This window comes from Anticarsia gemmatalis, chromosome 3, assembly GCF_050436995.1.
Source record: "Anticarsia gemmatalis isolate Benzon Research Colony breed Stoneville strain chromosome 3, ilAntGemm2 primary, whole genome shotgun sequence".
Taxonomy (NCBI): domain Eukaryota; kingdom Metazoa; phylum Arthropoda; class Insecta; order Lepidoptera; family Erebidae; genus Anticarsia; species Anticarsia gemmatalis.
The window spans coordinates 4,768,245-4,788,512 of NC_134747.1; the positions used below are offsets into that span (position 1 = coordinate 4,768,245).

At 35.8% G+C, this 20,268-nt stretch overlaps 4 protein-coding genes across 5 annotated transcripts; 2 read left to right on the plus strand and 2 right to left on the minus strand.

Annotated features, from left to right (window-relative positions):
• Positions 1–1,393: 1,393 nt before the first annotated feature.
• Glg1 (Golgi apparatus protein 1) lies at positions 1,394–5,972 on the plus strand. Of its 2 annotated transcripts, none has more exons than XM_076135915.1 (7): positions 1,394–2,388; positions 2,565–4,261; positions 4,343–4,526; positions 4,598–4,821; positions 5,059–5,242; positions 5,321–5,427; positions 5,759–5,972. In XM_076135915.1, exons 1-7 carry the CDS (start codon positions 1,623–1,625, stop codon positions 5,921–5,923), a joined length of 3,327 nt encoding a protein of 1,108 aa, XP_075992030.1. In that variant the 5' UTR covers positions 1,394–1,622; the 3' UTR covers positions 5,924–5,972. The 2 variants fall into 2 exon arrangements, with proteins under 2 accessions (XP_075992030.1, XP_075992031.1); XM_076135916.1 differs by having other exon boundaries at positions 4,343–4,490.
• Prim2 (DNA primase subunit 2) lies at positions 5,959–7,900 on the minus strand. The gene is made up of 2 exons (XM_076135917.1): positions 6,448–7,900; positions 5,959–6,361 (listed from the first exon to the last, which is right to left on the minus strand). Exons 1-2 carry the CDS (start codon positions 7,676–7,678, stop codon positions 6,114–6,116), a joined length of 1,479 nt encoding a protein of 492 aa, XP_075992032.1. The 5' UTR covers positions 7,679–7,900; the 3' UTR covers positions 5,959–6,113.
• Positions 7,901–8,256: 356 nt separating this feature from the next.
• LOC142987262 (endoplasmic reticulum transmembrane helix translocase) lies at positions 8,257–16,504 on the plus strand. The gene is made up of 10 exons (XM_076135914.1): positions 8,257–8,717; positions 8,809–8,898; positions 8,996–9,202; positions 9,988–11,937; positions 12,115–12,358; positions 13,192–13,388; positions 14,131–14,273; positions 14,630–14,762; positions 15,107–15,250; positions 15,828–16,504. The coding sequence occupies exons 1-10, from the start codon at positions 8,448–8,450 to the stop codon at positions 15,936–15,938; spliced, it is 3,489 nt and encodes a 1,162-aa protein (XP_075992029.1). The 5' UTR covers positions 8,257–8,447; the 3' UTR covers positions 15,939–16,504.
• On the minus strand, positions 16,243–17,761 carry LOC142987266 (larval cuticle protein A2B-like). The gene is made up of 3 exons (XM_076135918.1): positions 17,602–17,761; positions 17,119–17,202; positions 16,243–16,893 (listed from the first exon to the last, which is right to left on the minus strand). Exons 1-3 carry the CDS (start codon positions 17,617–17,619, stop codon positions 16,390–16,392), a joined length of 606 nt encoding a protein of 201 aa, XP_075992033.1. The 5' UTR covers positions 17,620–17,761; the 3' UTR covers positions 16,243–16,389.
• Positions 17,762–20,268: the final 2,507 nt, after the last annotated feature.

Below are 20,268 nucleotides of genomic sequence, written 5' to 3' on the forward strand. Positions count from 1 at the left end.
TGTCAATGTCATTGATGAATGTTGACATCCCCAAAAAAACCTTTTTTATTTAAATGTGGCAATATAACTGTGTAATAACAATAAAATTTATTTGTCTGCCGGTTGCTCACGTTCATAGATTCTCGGTTTTGATTGTAAAAATGAACGGTACCTTCGTATATTAAAATCGTTGTCCAAAAATGCGTTATCTATATCTTGGTTGCACAAAAATCATGACGAGGCTAATTACAAGTTACAACGCATTAGAATAAAAAATCAGTATTTAATTATAATTAATTACGCATCAATTATCGGAAATAAAAACGCAAGAGACGCACTCGTTACATTCGATATTACATTATTTTTTAAACTTTACATACAATAGTTGCAAAACAACATATTATATGGAACACAAATACGACTTAAATCAAACTCTAGGAACATAACCGGGAAAATGAGTGATTTTAATTAGAAACTATTATGACGTTATTAATCAATATAGCTTAATCAGTGAGAATCACTGTAACACCTACCAAGCGCCTTGGAAGGCAGCAAATGGGTGTGAGGACATTTACCATTAATTAAATAAATAAATCAACTCGCACATGGTCATTTAATTGCAAACTAAGCACAGGTTGTACTATGGTAACCAAATAACTGATAAACATACTTATATGTACTTCTAAATACATACTTATATAGATATAATTATGAGAAATAAAGAGCATACCCGTAAAAAATATAGGCACCAACAATTTTTGCCTCTGAAGGCTCCGTAGCGCAGTCGTTAAAGTTGTCGCCAGGCTTAGCACCAGTGCGTCGGGAGGTCGAGGGTTCGATTCCCACGGCTTTTTCAGGCCTGGTTGTACTTTGTGTCCGTTGTTTGAATGTCTAAAAGACCATGCGACAGACGAGTAATTGTTAGTGCGGAAATTGCCAAAATGCTAGTCTCATTTTATAATAATAATAAAAAACACGATGTGTTGAGCTGAGTTGGTAACTATTACAATCTGCTTATCAGAGTCGCCAGAGGAAATACAGAAAAATGTACTCTTCAGAAACAATGCACATGGGCTTGACCTTAGCTTCTAGGTATGAGGCAACTCGGATGCTTCTTTCCGACCTGTAATACCTAGGATATGATTTTTTTTTTTGGCTCATGACTGATGGAAAATTCGAGTCGACTTGCAGATTTTGTATTGCAGACTGCGTTTTCGTTTGTATACTTATTCTTCAGAAGCCAAATTATTGTGTATGTATACAACCGGTTGGGATATGTGGCATATACACCTCGTTGCATTATAACTTATAATGTCCATCCTACATGCAAGTTACTATCTTGTCTATGTAAAAGAGAATGAACGAAGAAATATTCGATTTTTTGTTGACTTGTCACACTATCTATCATACACCAAATGCTTCATTCATTCAATACGTATTTTCTAATTTCCCAAACAAATTATTGTGTGTGCTTTGTTAAAAACTTTACAAATTATCAATTAACACATATAAAAACTGTAAAAGTGCTAAAATAAACAAATCAAATGGCTTCTTAGTTCGTTGATAGTCGTAAATTAAGTGAACAATAATGAGGGAGTAAATAGCTGATAATCGTTTCTAAAAGCTCGCAAGCCGGTAGCGAAATGCTTAGTAATAATTTATTATCTAAAGTAGCAGGAATTTTATCTGCATGTATAATTTTGATCTTCCACGATGCGCAAGTTTTGGCTAATCTAGTAAATCGACCAAGCGATAGATTTTCATTAGACATATCTGGCTGTGCTTTGTATCATAAGCTGTGTTCGCATCTCGACGATGATCTCGCTGTACTGTCGTGCGCCCTAAATGCGTCGTATAATAAGACCCAGGTATTGCTACTGTGCCAGCACAAGCTCTGGACGCATCAAACTGTATTGTTAGACAATGCATATTTGGATTTCAAACTTAAGGAACCATGCCAGGAGGAACCTGAAATATTAAACTGTTTGAATCCAAGTAAATATAGTATTGATTGTATATTAAAGAAGAAACCCAGTGTGAGAGATAAGTCATGTTGGAGGTTGATAAACAAAATTGAATCTCTGATATTCAATGACTGGCAGATCATTGGTAATTTCTTAAAGAACTGCTATGATGATACTGAAGCTCATGTTTGTGGTAGGATTCCTCCTGATCCAAAGAGTTTATCACAAACACAGACTCTAAAATGTTTACAAAATCAAGACATAAATCTCAGGCCAGAATGTCAGTCCGAAATTGCTGTGTTACAAGAAATGAAGTATGATACTCTTCAATTGGATAAACTGATTTTTGCTGCATGTAACTTGGACCAGAAGAATTTTTGCCCAGATGAAGTACCAGGCTCATGGCTGATGTACAAGTGTCTGTTGAGGCATAAATATGAAAATGGTAATTTCACATTTTTTTATTTCTTTGAAACTTTTATAAAGTTAGTATTATACATACATAATTATTTGATATAATTGTTCGCAGTTGTTAATTGACCTATTAATTGTAGTTAAATAATCATTCATTAATATTTAGCTAATTTTCCTTATTTTTATTATGTTATCTTTGTATTACAGGCATGAGGAAAAAGTGCCAAGATCAATTATTTTATGACCAAAGAAATATTGTAATGAATTATAGAATGAGTAAAGGTTTAGTGAGATCTTGTAAAGAGGATATTAGAAAGTACCACTGCAGGAAAGGTGTTGTTGAAGACAAAGATGTCAGACTTGCACAAATTTTGCTTTGTTTAGAAAATGTATCACGAAATGAAAGCACAAAGTTGTCCCCTGAATGCACTGCAGAAATGATTGATCACAGGAAGATGCTAATGGATGATTACAGACTATCACCAGAATTAATGCAAAACTGTGCCAATGATATCACAATGCTTTGTAAGGGTATTGAAGCAGGGGGTAAAACTATTCATTGCTTAATGGAACATGCTAGGCCAAGAAAGAGGAAAGATAAGAGAATCAGCATGCCATGCCAGAAATCTTTGGAGATTTTAGTTCAAGAAGCTGATCCTGGAGAAGATTGGCGAGTGGACCCGATTTTACGTAAAGCATGTAAACCTGTTGTAGACAGAGCTTGTAGAGAGGTTAATGGTGGTAATGGCAGAGTAATGTCATGTCTTATGGAAAAACTTGGCACCAATCAGATGACCAATGATTGTGAGGCAGCCTTACTGCAAATTCAATATTTCATATCCAGAGATTTCAAGCTGGATCCCCAGCTATATAAAGCATGCAAATATGATGCTGTTACTGTATGCAAAGGCAAACTGCAATGGGCAGATGTCAATGAACACCAGGCTGATAAAGACCCTCTCATACTACCATGTTTGTATAACTATGCTTACAACTCAGATGTTAGAGGTAGATTAAAACCTGCCTGTGAGGCTCAAGTTAGGAGAGTAATGAGACAGAGGGCAATTAGTGTAGATTTATTGCCAGAGATTGAAGACTATTGCATGGATGACTTGATAAATCTATGTTTCGAAAACACTGGTAAAGGAGAAGAAATATCCTGTTTGCAGAGTAAAATTAAAGAACTTGGACCAAGATGTAGAGAAATTGTCACAAACTTTACAGAAACTCAAAGTGGCCATATTGAACTGAATGCTGTTGTAAACATTAATTGTAGGGTTCCAATTGAGAGGCTATGTTCATCTGAGCTCAAGAGCAAAAAAGATGAAGATGACATTATGGACTGTTTGATATCTCATAAGAATGACCCTGAAATTAAAGCTAATGTTAACTGTAGGGCTGCTATAGAACATGAGCAATTGATCTCATTAAAGAATTATAGGTTTACTAGGAAATTTAAGAATGCTTGCAAGTCTTATGTTGTAAGATTTTGTCCAAAAGCACAAACAAAGGGTCAGGTTGTTACATGCTTGAGTGAGATAGTGAGAAACGACACAATATCGAAAAGAAAGCACACAATATTTAAAGACTGCAGGCAACAGCTGAGACAGCAACTGTTTCAGCAAAAAGAAAATATAGACTTAGATCCTGAACTGAAAGAGGCTTGTAAGAATGATTTGCAGATATACTGTGCTAGTATACCACATGGAGAATCTGCTGCTTTAGAATGTCTTCAAACAGCTAAGGGAAAGTTATCAGATGGATGCAGAAAAGCTATATTTGTGGTTAGGAAGCAAGAGTTTACAGATAATGCTATTGATTATCATTTGATTACTAGCTGCAATGATATGATAGATTTGTATTGTCACAACACTGATGCTGCTAATATTTTAGATTGTTTAAAGGTATATTTAAGGACAATTTTATATTAAAATTTTGATGATTTTTATTGTAATAGTAAGATTAATTTTCTTTTTCTTCTTTAGGCACACCGGCAAGAATCAACTTTTGATGAAAACTGCAAGGTTGTAATTGTAAACAGAATGATAGAACAAAACATGGATTACAGATTTAATAACAATTTGCAAATTGCTTGCAAAGAGGATATTACGAAATTTTGTTCAGAAGTCATTGGTATTAAAACCTTTCATAAAATCGCTAGACACCAATGTAAATATGCCATTACGTTTTTATTTTTCTTTTTTTAGTTTTTAACCTTTAATTTTGTTTTATACTTTTAGCTAAAGAACCACAGGATATGGAACTTCAAGGGAAAATGTTATATTGTTTGAAAGAAAAGTTCAGAGAGTCTAAATTATCAACACACTGTGAAAATGAACTGGCAAATGTATTGAAAGAGCAAGCATTGAACTTCAGATTAGACCCTCTGCTTGGTAAATTATGCAAGGCAGAAATACAAACCATATGTGCAGTGCCAAATGATATTACAAGTGCTGATGGGCAGGTAATTTTAATATAATAATCTTGGTTGCGAACATTAAGCTATACCTAAAAAGGTATGCATAGCCATATAAAACTATCCACTCACATAAGTCAATGACATCATTTGTCCCCATTTGGTAGAGAGCTGATTAAATAATGAAAGAGACACTATCAATTTTATGAGTACTTTATTTAGTACTTAACATTTATCTACCATGAAACCTATCTATGTTGTTCATGTTTTGAACTTGAATTTTAGGTGGAAGAATGTCTAAAAAATGCTTTGTTGAATCATAAAATAGTATCTGCTGAGTGTGCGCGTGAGGTGGCACAGATAATAGAGGAAACTGAGGTGGATATTGAGGCTGACCCATTGCTGGAAAGGGCCTGTGCTTTTGACTTGTTGAAGTATTGTAAGGATCTCGAACATGGTGCTGGCAGACGTAAGTTGCGATCATTTAGCGATTGGATTAGAACAAGTGTTGTCTAATTTTTGAACGTACTAATATTAAAATTTTCAGGTCTGAAGTGTCTCAAGATAATTCTCGGCGATAGTAATAGAAAATTAGAGGCTGACTGTCAGAAAGCACTTTCAAATAGATTAGAAATGTATAAGCATGTAGCTGCTGTAAGTATTACTCTGATAAATCCTTATCTGACATACATTTGAAAATCTGTTTGAGTATTATACTAATCTATACTAGGGTTTTATAGATAATTCAGTTTTCGTAAAACAACAAAAGTATTATAAATCCTTTTGTTGTTTTCTTATCAAGTTTTTTATTCACATAGTAGGAGTATTATGTACTTAAAATATTATATTACTATTGCCTACTACTAATCACGAGTTTCCGTGTTAAGTCCCACTTCTATTTACTCTTTTTAGAGTTATTGTTTATATTTTTTGATGTTGGAACTTGCCTGATAAATAACTATATTTAATCTTTCTTTTGTTCCAGTTGAATGTGATAGAGAACTTTGGCGACATGTATAACGAAATATCTTCTTCACCATCTAAGAAATACTTTTTAGTTGTAGGCATCTCAATTATAGGTTTAATTTTTATATGTGGTTTATATTGTGGTAATTTGGCTAGACAAGCTATGTATGTTAAACGAAAATAGATATTATAATATATGATATTAAATCAATAAAAATCTTTTGAAAAATTAATGTATTGTATTTCTTATCTTATACTAGTTTTGTTTTAACAGTTGAGTAAAATGTACATAAGGCTAAATAATTAAAAGCTAAGTTATGGTGAACATAAATTAATTCTATCATAAGTTCAGTTGGAGTTTCACAAACAAGATACTACATAACATCTTCAAAAACCATTCCTTCTAACTCATCAACAACCTCTTTTTTAACTGTTGTATTTTGGACTTCTTTCTTTACTTGAACTTTCACATCACCTTTGACTATCTTCTGGCTTTCTTCAAAGTACTGGTTTGGGTGGTTTATGCCCACTCCCAAGTCAGTATGATGGACTGCATCAAAGTATTTACTGCAAGCCACTTGGAAGTGACCTTTTTTGGTCACATCTATTATTTCATTCACAGCTGAAACAAGAAAATAATATTTTTAAAGATAAGGTGCATTAAAATACTATACTTTTAATGACTATAGGATGTGCAATAATACATACCATGAGCATCAAATCCATATCCTTGTAGTCTGTTCTTCAGATTGCTAACATCACAATGTTTATATGGACATCCATGACAATCTCCAGGGCCTACCGGTGTGTTGATAACTTTCAAACAACTGAATGGAGAATAATTCTTCTTGCTACCTTCCTTGCCATAGTTGTATCTAACATTGTAAGCATACTGTTTCTCAAACTTATCAAGCTCCATCATTTTTGTAAACTCATCCCTCCAAAATCTCAAAGAATCCTCAAGTGTTACTCCTATACCCTTCAAGAATAGTCCATATTGTAATCTACCTCCATGTTTTAAATGATGAGCTAGTCTCAGTTGCTCGTGAAGTTGCCTCATGCACAATGGGAATGACTTCACAGAGAGTGAATCAAGACTTTCAATAGGTACCACAGCTTTAGCGTTGCTGTAATCATTTCCAGAATACGACTGATGCAGTCCCTTTAGCAGTGTAACAAGTCTTTCATCCTGTTCAATTTCACCAAGGTGATGGCACGCAACAGCAAGACTTTGTTTCAGTTGTGTTCTGTACTGAGCAGAGAGCACAGATATAAAATCTTTATGTGGGATGTAAGCATAACCACCACTGAGATACACTTTTCTTAATTTGACCAAATCTAATACTTCATAAAACTTTACTTTATAAAATTTCATGTTGTCTATATTTGGATATGGAGTAGATTCTCTAAGAAAATGTATTATTTCACTCTTTTCCTCATCACTTATATTCTTATAACAAAGATTATTAAGTTTGAAAAATGCTTCAACTGCTTCACCTCTCATGGTAGCAAACCTCATTTTGAACAGTTCCAGTTCTCTAGCAATGAACCAGCGACGTAGTTCTTCAGTCCTACAATATGCTAGTCGAAGAATGAAATGTGCAATATGATCTTTACGTCTTGCTTGCAAATCTGCTTCTGTAAGGCCACATGCTGATTTTTCGCACAATTTAACGTAATATTTTAAACCTTGACTCCTTAATTCACCAATAATGTATTCAGTCCATTCGTCAGAATATATACGAAGACCTTTCAATGTTGTTGCTGTAGCTAAACTTCTCAATAAAGTCACTCTTTCTAAAGCTAAACTTTCAAACTCTTGAAGAGATATATTGTCCACCGGGGGAACTTTGTACATTTGCAGATCATGAGGATATGATTCAATAAGAGTTCCTGTGAGTGCCACTTTCGTAGACTTTCTCTTTATGTTTAAATCCATATTAGATCGTATTTACGAATCGTTATACAAACAAAAATAACACTTTTCCACTTCTTACCAAAATAGACTAAGTTTTGGCGCCTTTTCACAATAAACGACAGACGTCTGACAGGTGTCAATTGTCAAATATTTACATTGACTAGCGAATGAAACAGAGATAAGTATTTACTCCTATGTTAAGAACATCATTGTAGGTGCTTACTGTAATAAAATGTTCGGGTTCGGTACCTACCTAAGTAGGTACTGAATCCGAACTAATTATCTAGCTAAGGTAGAACCTAAGAATTTAATATAGTCCGTGGTTTGTGAAGGTTTGGTGCTGTCAAATTATTGACACATTGACGAATGCAAAAATTGGTATTGAATAATTTAAACAAATCGAAGGGTAATTGAAGGAACCCATCAAGTATTCCAATAAAATTGTGGTTTTAGATGTCATTGAATGACATACAGAAAAGATAAAATAAAAAGGAGTTTTAAGTACATTGCGTTCTTACAATTTTTTTCTGTGTGAAATGAAAAAGCACGTGACACGCATGCTCCTGTTCTACACACTGTTTCCGGTTTTCCTCTCCACTCCCCTCTTCGCCTCTCCCCTCTTGATTGTCAATCTGTCAACTTGAGTAAACTCAATAAAATCGAATTATATTTATATTTTGAATTAGTTTCTTATGAGGGAGTATTAAATTATGTATAACTATACCACTTACAGTTAGCAAAGTAACCAAAAGCATATATGTACGGGCATAAAGTAAAATAGGCTCGTAAAATGGTATCCAATAAGATGCAGTCGTCATTAGACGATTTAGTTCAATATACACAGCTTTTTAAGCCGGTGCCGACCGTTTTACAAGGGACTGTGCTTCCCTTTTTGATAATTTACCCAATAGTGTTTTATTTGTGGATTGCTGTGTATGGATTTGAGGAAAACTTCGAAGCAGGGTTTGTGTCTGTGGCAGTCGTAGCATCGGTACAAATTCTCATTTGCCTCTGTTGTTATTGGAGCGTACACATTCAGTGTTTCCTGTCATGTTCATCCGTAAGTAATTTGTCGATTGTGGTCAGTGTTCGTGTTGCAATCATTTTGGTTAATAATTCAATTAACAGGAAAATTCTTGTTTTAATTTTAGGTTAAGGACCCAATTCAAGCTGAAATTGTTAAAGTTGTACCTACTTCCAATAATGGGTTTTCCGAAATTGTTAAGCTCCATCATACAAAGGTAAGGTTTTTTCTCTAATCATGTTAGCAAGTACTTACAGGATAATAAAATTGATATTTTATATATGGTTAATTTATGTTGTATGTAATTATTTTAGTCAACCAAAAAGGGTAGTATACATCCAGATGTGTGGTTTATATTCCAAAAAAGCAAGTATATATATGACTGGGACAAGAAGATATTCCACACAGTTGAGTTTCCTACCAACAAGACATATGAGGAATATATGGAGTCCAAGGGATATGCCGATGAAGAGACCATTATTGTTGCAGAAAAAGAATTTGGAAAGAATGAAATGATAATGGTAATATACATTTTTTATTTGAACCTCCCAAACAAACATAAGTTAACTTAGTAAACCATGTTTCATGCCCATTCTGCAGTTAAAAGTATAATTTAAAAATCTATTTCTAATTGTTATTGATGACTCATGAGCTTTAAAAGACTAGAGTATTTATTTGTTTATCACACACTTAGTTTCATTAACATGACACAAGTAGTGGGATGGAGAAATAAAATGTAATTCAACTAACATACTTATGACTTACATTATTAAAAGAAAATAGGTCACACTATGCATAAGAACAGCACTAAAATCATATTTTAATATTCTCTGTAAATGATCACCTAAAATCCCAGGAATCAATATATTTTTTTATGGAATTATAGTAGGGGCCCTGAACTAAAAGTGATTTAAAACTTCCACCTAATAATTCAACATTTATTGCAGAATTCATTAATTTACTTCATTAATATTCATTTCTATTGTTAGCACTCAAATGCTCAGCATGCAAAGTAAAATATGTATAAGAATTTCTCTTGTGTAGAACTTTCTTGAGTACTGAGTATAAATATTGGTTAATGAGAAAAATCAAGAAGGGAAAAGTTTCACTAGATCATATTTTGAATTATAATTAGGTATAAAATAAATTGTATTAATGAAACAAAATATTTGTCCTGTTTATTTAGTTGCGGCTGTGGCATATTGATATTAAATGATCATTTGATGTAATGTTTCTAGCTCTTTATTGATCTACTTCGAATTCTAAGACAAACTATAGATGAACAAAATTTTTCTTTTCCTTCTAGGTTGTCCCAGAATTCATGGAACTGTTTAAGGAAAGAGCAACAGCACCATTTTTTGTATTTCAAGTATTCTGTGTAGCATTATGGTGTTTAGACAAATACTGGTATTACTCTATATTTACTCTGGTCATGCTTGTCATGTTCGAGTGCACATTAGTACAACAGCAACTAAGAAACATGGCCGAAATAAGGAAAATGGGGAACAAACCTTATCACATCTATGTTTATAGAAGTAAAAGATGGCGCCATATAATGAGTGATCAGCTATTGCCAGGTGATATAGTATCATTAATTAGATCTACCAATGAAAACTTAGTCCCTTGTGATATTCTACTGCTTAGAGGCTCTTGCATAGTTGACGAGTCCATGTTGACAGGAGAGAGTGTACCACAAATGAAAGAAGCTGTAGAAAATGAAAAGAATTTAAAACTAAACCTAGATCCTGAGGGTGATGGCAAACTTCACATGTTGTTTGGTGGCACTAAAATTGTTCAACATTCCTCTCCTAGCAAAAGTTCTTCATCATCTCTTAAAGCTCCTGATAATGGTTGCATTGGTTATGTTATCCGCAATGGATTCAACACGTCACAGGGTAGACTGCTAAGAACTATTTTATTTGGCGTTAAGAGAGTTACAGCTAACAACCTCGAGACATTTGGTTTCATTCTGTTCTTGCTTATCTTCGCAATTGCTGCTGCTGCGTATGTGTGGATAAAGGGCTGTGAAGATCCTGAAAGGAATAGATACATGCTATTTTTAGAATGTACACTTATTTTGACATCAGTTGTGCCTCCCGAACTGCCTATTGAGTTATCACTAGCAGTTAACACATCACTTCTATCGTTGTCTAAGCTAGCTGTATTTTGTACAGAACCATTCAGAATACCATTTGCGGGAAAAGTAGAAATCTGCTGTTTTGATAAGACTGGTACACTTACAAGTGATAATTTAGTCGTAGAAGGTGTGGCTGGGATAGGCGACCACACCGACGCTACAGTCATTCCATTGTCACAAGCTCCTATGGAGACAATACAAGTACTAGCGTCATGTCACTCCCTCGTACAACTCGACGATGGAGTGGTTGGCGATCCTTTAGAAAAAGCTACGCTAAAAGCTGCCGAGTGGAACCTTACCAGAGGCGACGCTGTTGTGCCAAAGAAGGGAAAATCGCCAGGGCTCAAAATAGTTCACAGAAACCACTTCTCAAGTGCACTTAAAAGGATGTCCGTAATCGCAGGTTACCAAATCAATGAACGCGGTTTCATGGAAACTCACTACATCAGCAGTGTAAAAGGCGCGCCCGAAACTGTCAAGGGAATGCTGAAAGAGGTTCCTAGTCATTACGACCACGTTTATTTGACATTATCTAGAAGAGGTGCAAGAGTGTTAGCATTAGGTTATAGGAATTTAGGGAAATTAACTTCTCATGAAATAAGGGATATGTCTCGCGAGGATATAGAATCTGATTTGACGTTCGTCGGTTTCGTTATAATATCGTGTCCATTGAAGAACGACTCTAAAAAAGCTATTGCTGAAATTATCCACGCCTCTCATTCAGTGGTGATGATAACTGGCGATAATCCATTGACTGCATGTCACGTGGCTAAGGAATTAAAGTTTACTCAGAAGTCCGAGGTCCTTATACTGTCGCAGAGTGACGATGAGTGGAGCTGGAAGTCAATAGACGAGGAGTTCAACCTGCCAGTGAATCCTTACGAGACCAGCAAACAGTTCACTTCGAAGTTCGACTTGTGTATAACGGGCGAAGGTTTGACGTATTTGAACGAATATCACCACCAGTTCTTGCTCGAATTGATGCCTCATATCAAAGTGTTCGCAAGATTCGCACCTAAACAGAAGGAGTTCGTGATCGTGACACTGAAATCTCTGGGCTACGTGACGCTCATGTGTGGAGACGGTACAAACGACGTCGGAGCCTTGAAACATGCTGATGTGAGTATAACATAAGCATATCATTCTTTTGTCGCAATTCAAATTTCTATAATTGTAAAAACTGACATGTTTATATCAGCTTAAACGCTATTGAATAGATAAACTACATAGATAGTTAAATCTGTGTCTGAATTTATTATTATAAAGCCATTCTAGCATTGTCATTAAATATTGCAGGTGGGCGTGGCCATCTTAGCGAATGCGCCCGAGCGTCTCCGCGAGCCAAAGCCGAAAGAAGAGCGGGCAGTGGAAGAGGTGCCGCGGCGGCCCGGCCAACGCGTGGACCACCGTGCGGAGGCGGCGGCGCGCCTGCGCAAGGCCATCAAGGAGCTCGAAGAGGAGGACCAACCGCAGCTCGTGAGGTTGGGAGACGCTAGTGTGGCTGCACCCTTTACCAGTCGGCTTTCCAGTATATTTTGCAGTAAGTTATTCTATTAGATTTTTTGTTTCTAGTAACTTTTGTTTGGTTATTTCATCATACATTTAGATTTGATTCCATCACTCACGGCGAAGGCGATTATTAGTTTTGTTATTTCAATATTCTGATTCTACTATTTATCTAACTTCATATTTTCTTTTGTACTAATGGTCAAGTTCGGAATTTCGCTCGCATGGGAGATAAAATGCATCATTTTATTCTACTTCCTAAGCATGAAATTTCTAAGATTCTGCTTACGAACAGGACAAGCCCAAATAAAATGGGTTCTGTGATTTTTGACTTTAACTGATAAATTCCGTTCATTACTACTTTGTAAGAATTACATTGCACATACATTTATACGCATTGAACAAAACCGAAGTATCGAGCTTCTTGCAGGTATAATGTACAACACTTATATAATCCAGTTCTTTTTTAAACTTGTTTATTCTGACCAAGACTTTGAACGCATCTCGTTGCGTCTGTCGACAGTAAGAAATCAGGCGCAGGATAGACAGTTTTAAGAGCTTTGCAGGCCAGTGGTCTGGGACCTTAGCTTCTGAACTCATGAATTACTGAGAATTTCTTGATCTTATATGGACCCTGACTTCTCCCACTGGTCGTGTCGGTTATCCGTCCCACCGGGCTATGAGAGTGTACCTGTGTCTTGTGCAAACACTTGGACACTATAAACAAAGTCCTGGCTGGCCAGTTTCGTTGAAACTACCGCCGTAGTCGGATCGGCAAGGACATTATTATTATGGTCCCTGGAATTGAAACCTGTAAGATTACTATTAATACTGATATGTATCGAAAGCTGTTATATTTGTGTCCAGTCTGCCACATAATCAAGCAAGGTCGCTGCACCCTGGTAACGACGCTGCAGATGTTCAAGATCCTCGCTCTGAACGCGCTCATCCTGGCCTACTCTCAGTCAGTGCTGTACCTTGATGGTATCAAGTTCAGTGATACGCAGGCTACGTTGCAAAGCTTGTTGCTGGCCTCCTGTTTCTTGTTTATATCTCGATCAAAGGTATGTACACTAAGAATTAACAATTAACTAGTAATGATTAGAAGAAACTTCTGAAATAGATGATGGGTTTATTGTTAAATAACTACTTTTTGTTTTTTATTCTATAAAGGCTGTCTAAAATGACATATTTTTTTTGTGATATTTTTGATTTTCTAGATACTTGTGTAGGCAATCAAAGTATGAGTAATATTCATTTGATTCTTGAAATTCTAAGTAATTAATGATACATGCTAATGAATCTGCGGAAATTTATCTTTAATCGATATGTATTTTTGTGATTATATGAACTGACTTGTCATACACACATTGCATAAACTGGAAAACATAGATTTATAACGATAAAGAACGAAGAAGATTGCTAAATATGTATACTTGCAATCTACGTTCCTATTAACTTATCTTTACTATTATGAAATTTGAACACCTTTGTATGAACACCGGTAAATGACTGTAGACATGAGGTCTCGGGTTCAATTCCTGCAATGTCGGGCAACATGTTATTGGACCTCTTTAAATTTATGTTAGGATATTTATCTGTAGTTGTTCGGTGGGTAACATCCCTGCTATATGGCAATAGGCTCTCCACCTATGGACTAATATTGAAAATGGCGGAACGTGGGCGTATTTACATACACATCTGCTTACATGATGGCATGACGATTTATGGGCGTCATATTATGTATGAAATTTTAAATGTTCATACAATATGGTTGCATTTTTATAAGTTTCCATGTATTTTCAGCCACTGAAGCAACTATCGAAACAGCGCCCTCTACCGAACATCTTCAACGTGTACACAATAATGACAGTACTGACTCAGTTCGCGGTACACTTCCTCTGTCTCATATATTTGGTACACGAAGCCACCTCACGCTCGCCTGGCAGGTAAGATTTAGCACGAATCTCCTTATAGATACTTTTGCTTTGTACTTTTTCTCGTAAGAAAGGAGTAGAGATTTCAAGGTATGCGCTATTAGTTAGTTTAAAGAGTTTACTGATTTATTGTGCGTAGACTCCTAAAACTTTTAGAGAACATCATAATAATGATCAAATATGTAGTCCAAACGACAGATACTCGATACGATAGTATCGAAATGTTCCTACCTCACTTACGGTCTTTGGTTCCTATTGGAAAGTTCTTCTACTTTATACTTATGAGATGATTATTTAGGCTTTAAACACTAGATCTTGGTCACTGCCTTTTTATCCGATAAGTTTTAATTTATTTGTGGTTTTCTCAGGGATAACAAAGTGAAACTGGACATGGATTTAGGCGAGGATGAAGAGCGCGAATTCCAACCGGATCTCCTCAACAGCACCGTGTATATCATTTCTATGTCGCTACAAATATCTACCTTTGCTATCAATTATAGGGTAAGAAAATTAAATATTTTTGGGATAGCTTTCGTTTTGATTTCGCAGGTTTTCTTCTCCGAACAATGAGTTAACTACTAGACAATCAGCTATGTGGAATGTAATAATTTAGATACTTGTTTTTTTAGTATAAAACTCTTTCATATGATGTCACAACCTTATATCTCGTTATGTGAAATTAGTGAGTAATAGTTTAAAATAGCTCCACTAAGAATGTTATTTTTAGCTAAAAAACTTTTTTGACAAATACCTACTCCTTCGCGTTTTTGTATGATGATAAGGATTCTCGACAGACAAGTAATATTTTAATATAACCAATACAAACAAATTTAATTGACATTCAGGGTGAGCCGTTCATGGAGGGACTGAAAGACAACAAGCCATTGCTGTACAGTATACTAGTATCGGGCGGCGCGGTGTTGGCGCTCGCCGCGGGTATCTTCCCGGACCTCTCCAACATGTTCGAGATCGTTTATTTCCCACCTGACGTGAGTATATTTCGTTATTTTAAATTAAAACTAGCAAACAGGGTTTTATTCACATTTTTCCGACGTTAATTGAAAGGCATTACTAGTTGTCGATATCAAGTAGAAGTCATGTCTCGGCGGTTCGGTACTTTGGTGTGTAATATACATGGTTTTAAAAGGCTGAAGCAAATTTTCTATTAGATGTAATAGAGAAATAGAATATACAACGATTTTAAAAGCGGTTCTCTTTCGTACGTGTTTTGGACGCGTACGTGCACGTGTCCGCTCGTATCGTATGCGCAATTTGTATACTAACCTAGTTAAGCTAGTTATAATAGCCTAGTTAATCTTTAGTGGTCCAGTAGAATCGGCATAAATAGAAGCCGTGTCTAGAAAAGTTTATAAATTTCACGTTAACTTCTATGATCGCCACAAGCGACAGTCGTACCTACGTGTATTTGCTTTGCGAAAATATGTCTTCCATTTCACATGAGTTACTACAATACTATAAATACAACTAATAATACTATAAATATAACAATACAATATATTTCACACGAATTATGGATATTTAACACAGTTTTTGCTTTTGTTTCAGTATCGGCTGATATTAGTACAAGTGTTGATAGCGGACATGGTGTTCGCGTATCTAGTGGACCGACTCTGCCTGTTCCTATTCGGCGAGGGTTGTTCGCGAAAGGTGTCGTAGCCCGCCGACAACAAATACACGTCACAATAATTCATTTGTATCGTTTATATTATAGGCAATGTGTTATTTCGTGTAAATATCTAAATTAACGAAGTACCGTTACGTGTCTCAACTTTTGTCCAAGGGACGGAGACATTGTAACCGCTCAAACATACGTGCATTTAAATATGATGGATAAATGTGTCGATGGTATTTATGAAAATATAATTGTGTAGCTAAATGTATATTTCCTTGTTTTATTATACATACCCAATATAATTTAAGACCAATCAAAATATATTCGACATAAAAAAATAAACAACACTTGTATCTCGGTAGTTTATTTCTCAAATACATAATCAACCTATACTATTCGTATCGCCTATGAACTGTAAAGTAACATTCAGTCGCGAAATGAGAGTAAGGTTGTGATAACGTCCGTAGGGAAATTCAGGCAACAGACCTGTCACTATTAGTGCTTCCATCCTCCAAGGCCGCCGAGTCCGCCGAGGCCGATACCAAGATCTAGACCGGCGTGTCCGAGACCGAGTCCGGCGTGGCCTACACCGAGACCGGCATGTCCTAAGCCGAGACCGGCTCCGTAGCCGAGGCCGAGTCCTGCATGTCCAAGGCCGAGACCGCCGTGTCCCCAACCGAGTCCACCGATACCGACTAAACTCGTCGCCACTGGGGCTACGGCTACGGGAGCAGCCGCAATCGGTGCTACGATTTGTTTGCTGACAACGGGAGCTGCTATAAGTGTTTGTGGGTGAGCGGCGGGTCCTACACGTTTAACGACTGCGTTGAATCCAGAGACGGGGTCAGCGGTATAGTCGACCACTCTGAGGGTGCCGTCGGGTTCCCTCAGCGAGTAGGAGCCTTTGACAACGCCGCCGTCGCGAGATTCAGTCTGAGCCTTGCTGTCACCGGTTGACGGGTCGTTCACTGCGTAGTTGAAGCCGTAGCGGGGGATGGACTAGGGCAGAAACGTTAAATACATTATAATTTGTTTATCACCAACTTAACTTATTAGCATCCTTTTAATGCTCTCAATTTTGCAATCTAGTCTCGTATTAGGTAAGGTTAAGAAAATATTTTTATATTGTCCTACTCATAACTCTTATACTTACTTAACTCCAAGACAAAATACGAAAATTTTGGAAACTATGTCTAGCAAAACATATTTAATCTATAAACTTACAACGGATTCATGAGTAGTAACAGCAAGAGGAAGGCCTCCATAGCCAGACGGCACCGCCGCCGCTACTCCAAGTAAGCAGGCAATCTGAAATTATTGCAATTAACCAATTGTAAGCAATCAACGCAATCACTTATACTTGCTAATTACATGCTAAAAAAGCCGGCTGTTCATTAACATACGTATTAGCATTGATATTAGTGTGGAAATAAGTTTCCAGGCTTGCAACAGATGACTTATAAATGGGTCATTAAGAATTAATTTGTTTTTGCAATTTTGTAGTAGAAGACCGATTTTTGGGACATATATTTTTTCATCCCGAAAAACTTCTAATAAACTGACTTGATCTATCTTTAGGCAGAGAATTAAATTTGAGACGCTGGTTACCTAAGTTAAGATTGCAATACAAATTAACTCCCAAAATATATCTAAAAAAAATCACACAATTGCCAAAGTATTTATAACATAATACCGTGGAACGCTTACCGCAAATAAGCTGAACATGTTGTTATATAAGTTCAGGATGCTGAGAACGTTATCACTGAATCAACAGTCTTGTAATGTGTGAGTAACCACCCCGCCGTGCGTATTTATACCTTGCGATGTGTTTGTCAATTCCTTACAAAGTACAATCCTTCAGTTTCACGCTTATTGACTATTCACGTTACGCACCTCTGACTTTATTTTCATAACATGTCCTAAAACCACCGGTAATTAGTTAATTGTTCGGACTCTGAGTAAGGCACAGCGCTTGTTTCATCAGTCTCCCGTCCGGTGACCAGGCATTACGTGAATAATCATCTTTGTCGGGTACTATTGCCTCATCAATGTCCTGTGTAATAATGATCGGGTAAGTGCCGAATTATCTATGTGAATATGTATCAGTTAATTAATTCGACAATCGTTGTAATCGGTAAAACTATGTCCTGCTCCACTTAAAAATGGTACTTAATGTCCTCCTTGAAAGTCTAGATGGCGTTAGGTTAAGCTGTAATAAAGTCTCATAACATGTAAACTTTACATATGTATTTGTCGAAACGTTTCCTGATCCATTAAAACTGCAGGTACACGTATGTTTTAGAACTTCTCAGGTAAAATGGTCATATAGTTATTTCGTCACAATAACTCCTGCAAACTTTTATGCGATAAAAAAATCGGTACCTAAATTTACACTCTTCAAAAAAATGCATGTCTTCATAATATTGGATGAATTGTTAATGACCAGTAAAGTAAAAACGAAAAAAAAATCGAACTTTGAATAACTTCATAAACTTTCAACAGTAACTCTATTAAATCTGTTAAAACTTTTCAAAATCTAGGCACAGGGTTGTGCTACCTAGGTTACCGAAAGAGGTAGAATAGGTACTCACTTTATACATAGTTTAAAGGTTCGTTAAAATTCATTTTTAAACTTATGCCTATGTATTGTACCCTTTTTGAGCGATAATGATGACCAGTATAACCCCCGGTTTCTGAGTGCATTTAGCGGTAGTTTATCTATTCAATAGCGTTTTTTATATGAGTTGAAACGCTATTGAATATATAAACTACCGCTAAATATACCTACAGAAACCGGGAGTAAGTGAACTAATGCAGTTGACAGGCAACTGATAAAATCATTAAAAAACACATACCTAGTCTTACAAATAACTGTTTTTAATTCTTAATTGGCACAGTATCGTGCGAGGTAGAATACGTAGTAATTAATAGCGCTCTCAACTCAACCATTATCACTTGTTATAGAATAATAACTATGCGTCAATCACAATCTATGTTGTAATTCCCCGTGTCATAGTTAATGAAGATGTTACTCAGTTACTGACATGCGTTTGTATAGTGTAGGCCTGTGTAGGCGTCTAGGCATGTAGGTAATGCACAGATAACCTCGGACTAATTGCTTATTATCCTGTTCAATAATTATCTGTGCACGAGCTTCAGTTGTATTTGTTACCTACTTGCGCATCGATTTATGATTGAAAAGTTTAATTTTAATTAGTTAGTATTATTTAATTGAAGCTCATCTTAATATAAAATTGCATTTATTGATGACATTCACGTTAATTAAACTTTTAATAAATATTTAGAAGTAGAGAGAAGTGGCATGAGTAAAAAATATGACAAGGGATAGGTAGCAATAATATAAAAATACCTTTTAATCTAACTATGGGTTGATTTTCATGATGATTAATAGCTTTGACAGATTCTCTACACATTATCTAATAAAACATCAAGATTTTTTTCTCAATCTTAAGTATTTGTAACTTAACTTTAGAATTAGACGTTGGAAAAATATGTAATGAAATCCTCCAAAAATGTACGAGTAGATGTCTAAATTTGGACCGACGACATAAACCGAGTACATTGTTCTATAAAGGACACATTCGCTACAAACTGGGCTCAGTCAATCAAAGCTGAAATAATTAGATTTCGTGCACTCGTAGTGGGGCCGTAGAAGGAAAATGTTAGAATGACTGATTGATTGACAGATCTGAGCTCGGTGAACCAACGTAATTGCATGTCCTAAACAAGGTAGGTATGTGAGGTACGCAGAGCTTCGAAGGTACTCCTTACAAAAACAATGCAAGTTATTGACAGTGTTTTATCCGCATGCCTAGAATGGAGCTAATGACGAAATAAAAATCTGCTAAAATCAATGAGGGTTGAAAATATTTTTTGTATGTTTACGAATACCCTTTTTAAATCTTATTCGTTGAGTATGTATAGGTATAGTTGAATGTAAAAATATAAAAGTAAAAATAAAAAACATGGATAAAAAATACGGTGTTCATTATTATGAGTAGGTCTTTTTGATAATTTGAAAATTCGTCTATTATCAAACAAAATAAAAAAAAGGATATAAATGCATATTTACTGTGTCCATTAATATCTTTTAACTTAATTCTGATTGCAGAAATAACGCGTTTAACGCTGCTCCTGTATTTCAGCTGAAAATATTCATTAATTCACGCGTGTGTCTTCACTCGTCATACTTTCATTATCGGCTTTAATGAATTCCATACATATTTATAAAGTTTACTACAACTGGTACGGAGGCACTGAAGATTTACAACATTTTTAATATCATTACACGGCTCATGGTACATTTGTTAATGAAATAGGCGCAACCATTTGCGTACCTACATATATGTATTA

Bases quoted from the DNA above. Each gene is read 5' to 3' on its own strand.
- LOC142987262 (XM_076135914.1), top strand. From the start codon at position 8,448: ATGGTATCCAATAAGATGCAGTCGTCATTAGACGATTTAGTTCAATAT. The intron at 14,274-14,629 runs GTAAGATTTAGC...TGGTTTTCTCAG, and splicing joins ACCTCACGCTCGCCTGGCAG to GGATAACAAAGTGAAACTGG. The intron at 15,251-15,827 runs GTGAGTATATTT...CTTTTGTTTCAG, and splicing joins TCGTTTATTTCCCACCTGAC to TATCGGCTGATATTAGTACA.
- Glg1 (XM_076135915.1), top strand. From the start codon at position 1,623: ATGCTTAGTAATAATTTATTATCTAAAGTAGCAGGAATTTTATCTGCA. The intron at 2,389-2,564 runs GTAATTTCACAT...TTTGTATTACAG, and splicing joins GAGGCATAAATATGAAAATG to GCATGAGGAAAAAGTGCCAA. The intron at 5,428-5,758 runs GTAAGTATTACT...CTTTTGTTCCAG, and splicing joins TGTATAAGCATGTAGCTGCT to TTGAATGTGATAGAGAACTT.
- Prim2 (XM_076135917.1), bottom strand. From the start codon at position 7,678: ATGGATTTAAACATAAAGAGAAAGTCTACGAAAGTGGCACTCACAGGA. The intron at 6,362-6,447 runs GTATGTATTATT...TTCTTGTTTCAG, and splicing joins ATATGGATTTGATGCTCATG to CTGTGAATGAAATAATAGAT.
- LOC142987266 (XM_076135918.1), bottom strand. The intron at 16,894-17,118 runs GTAAGTTTATAG...TTTCTGCCCTAG, and splicing joins TTACTACTCATGAATCCGTT to TCCATCCCCCGCTACGGCTT.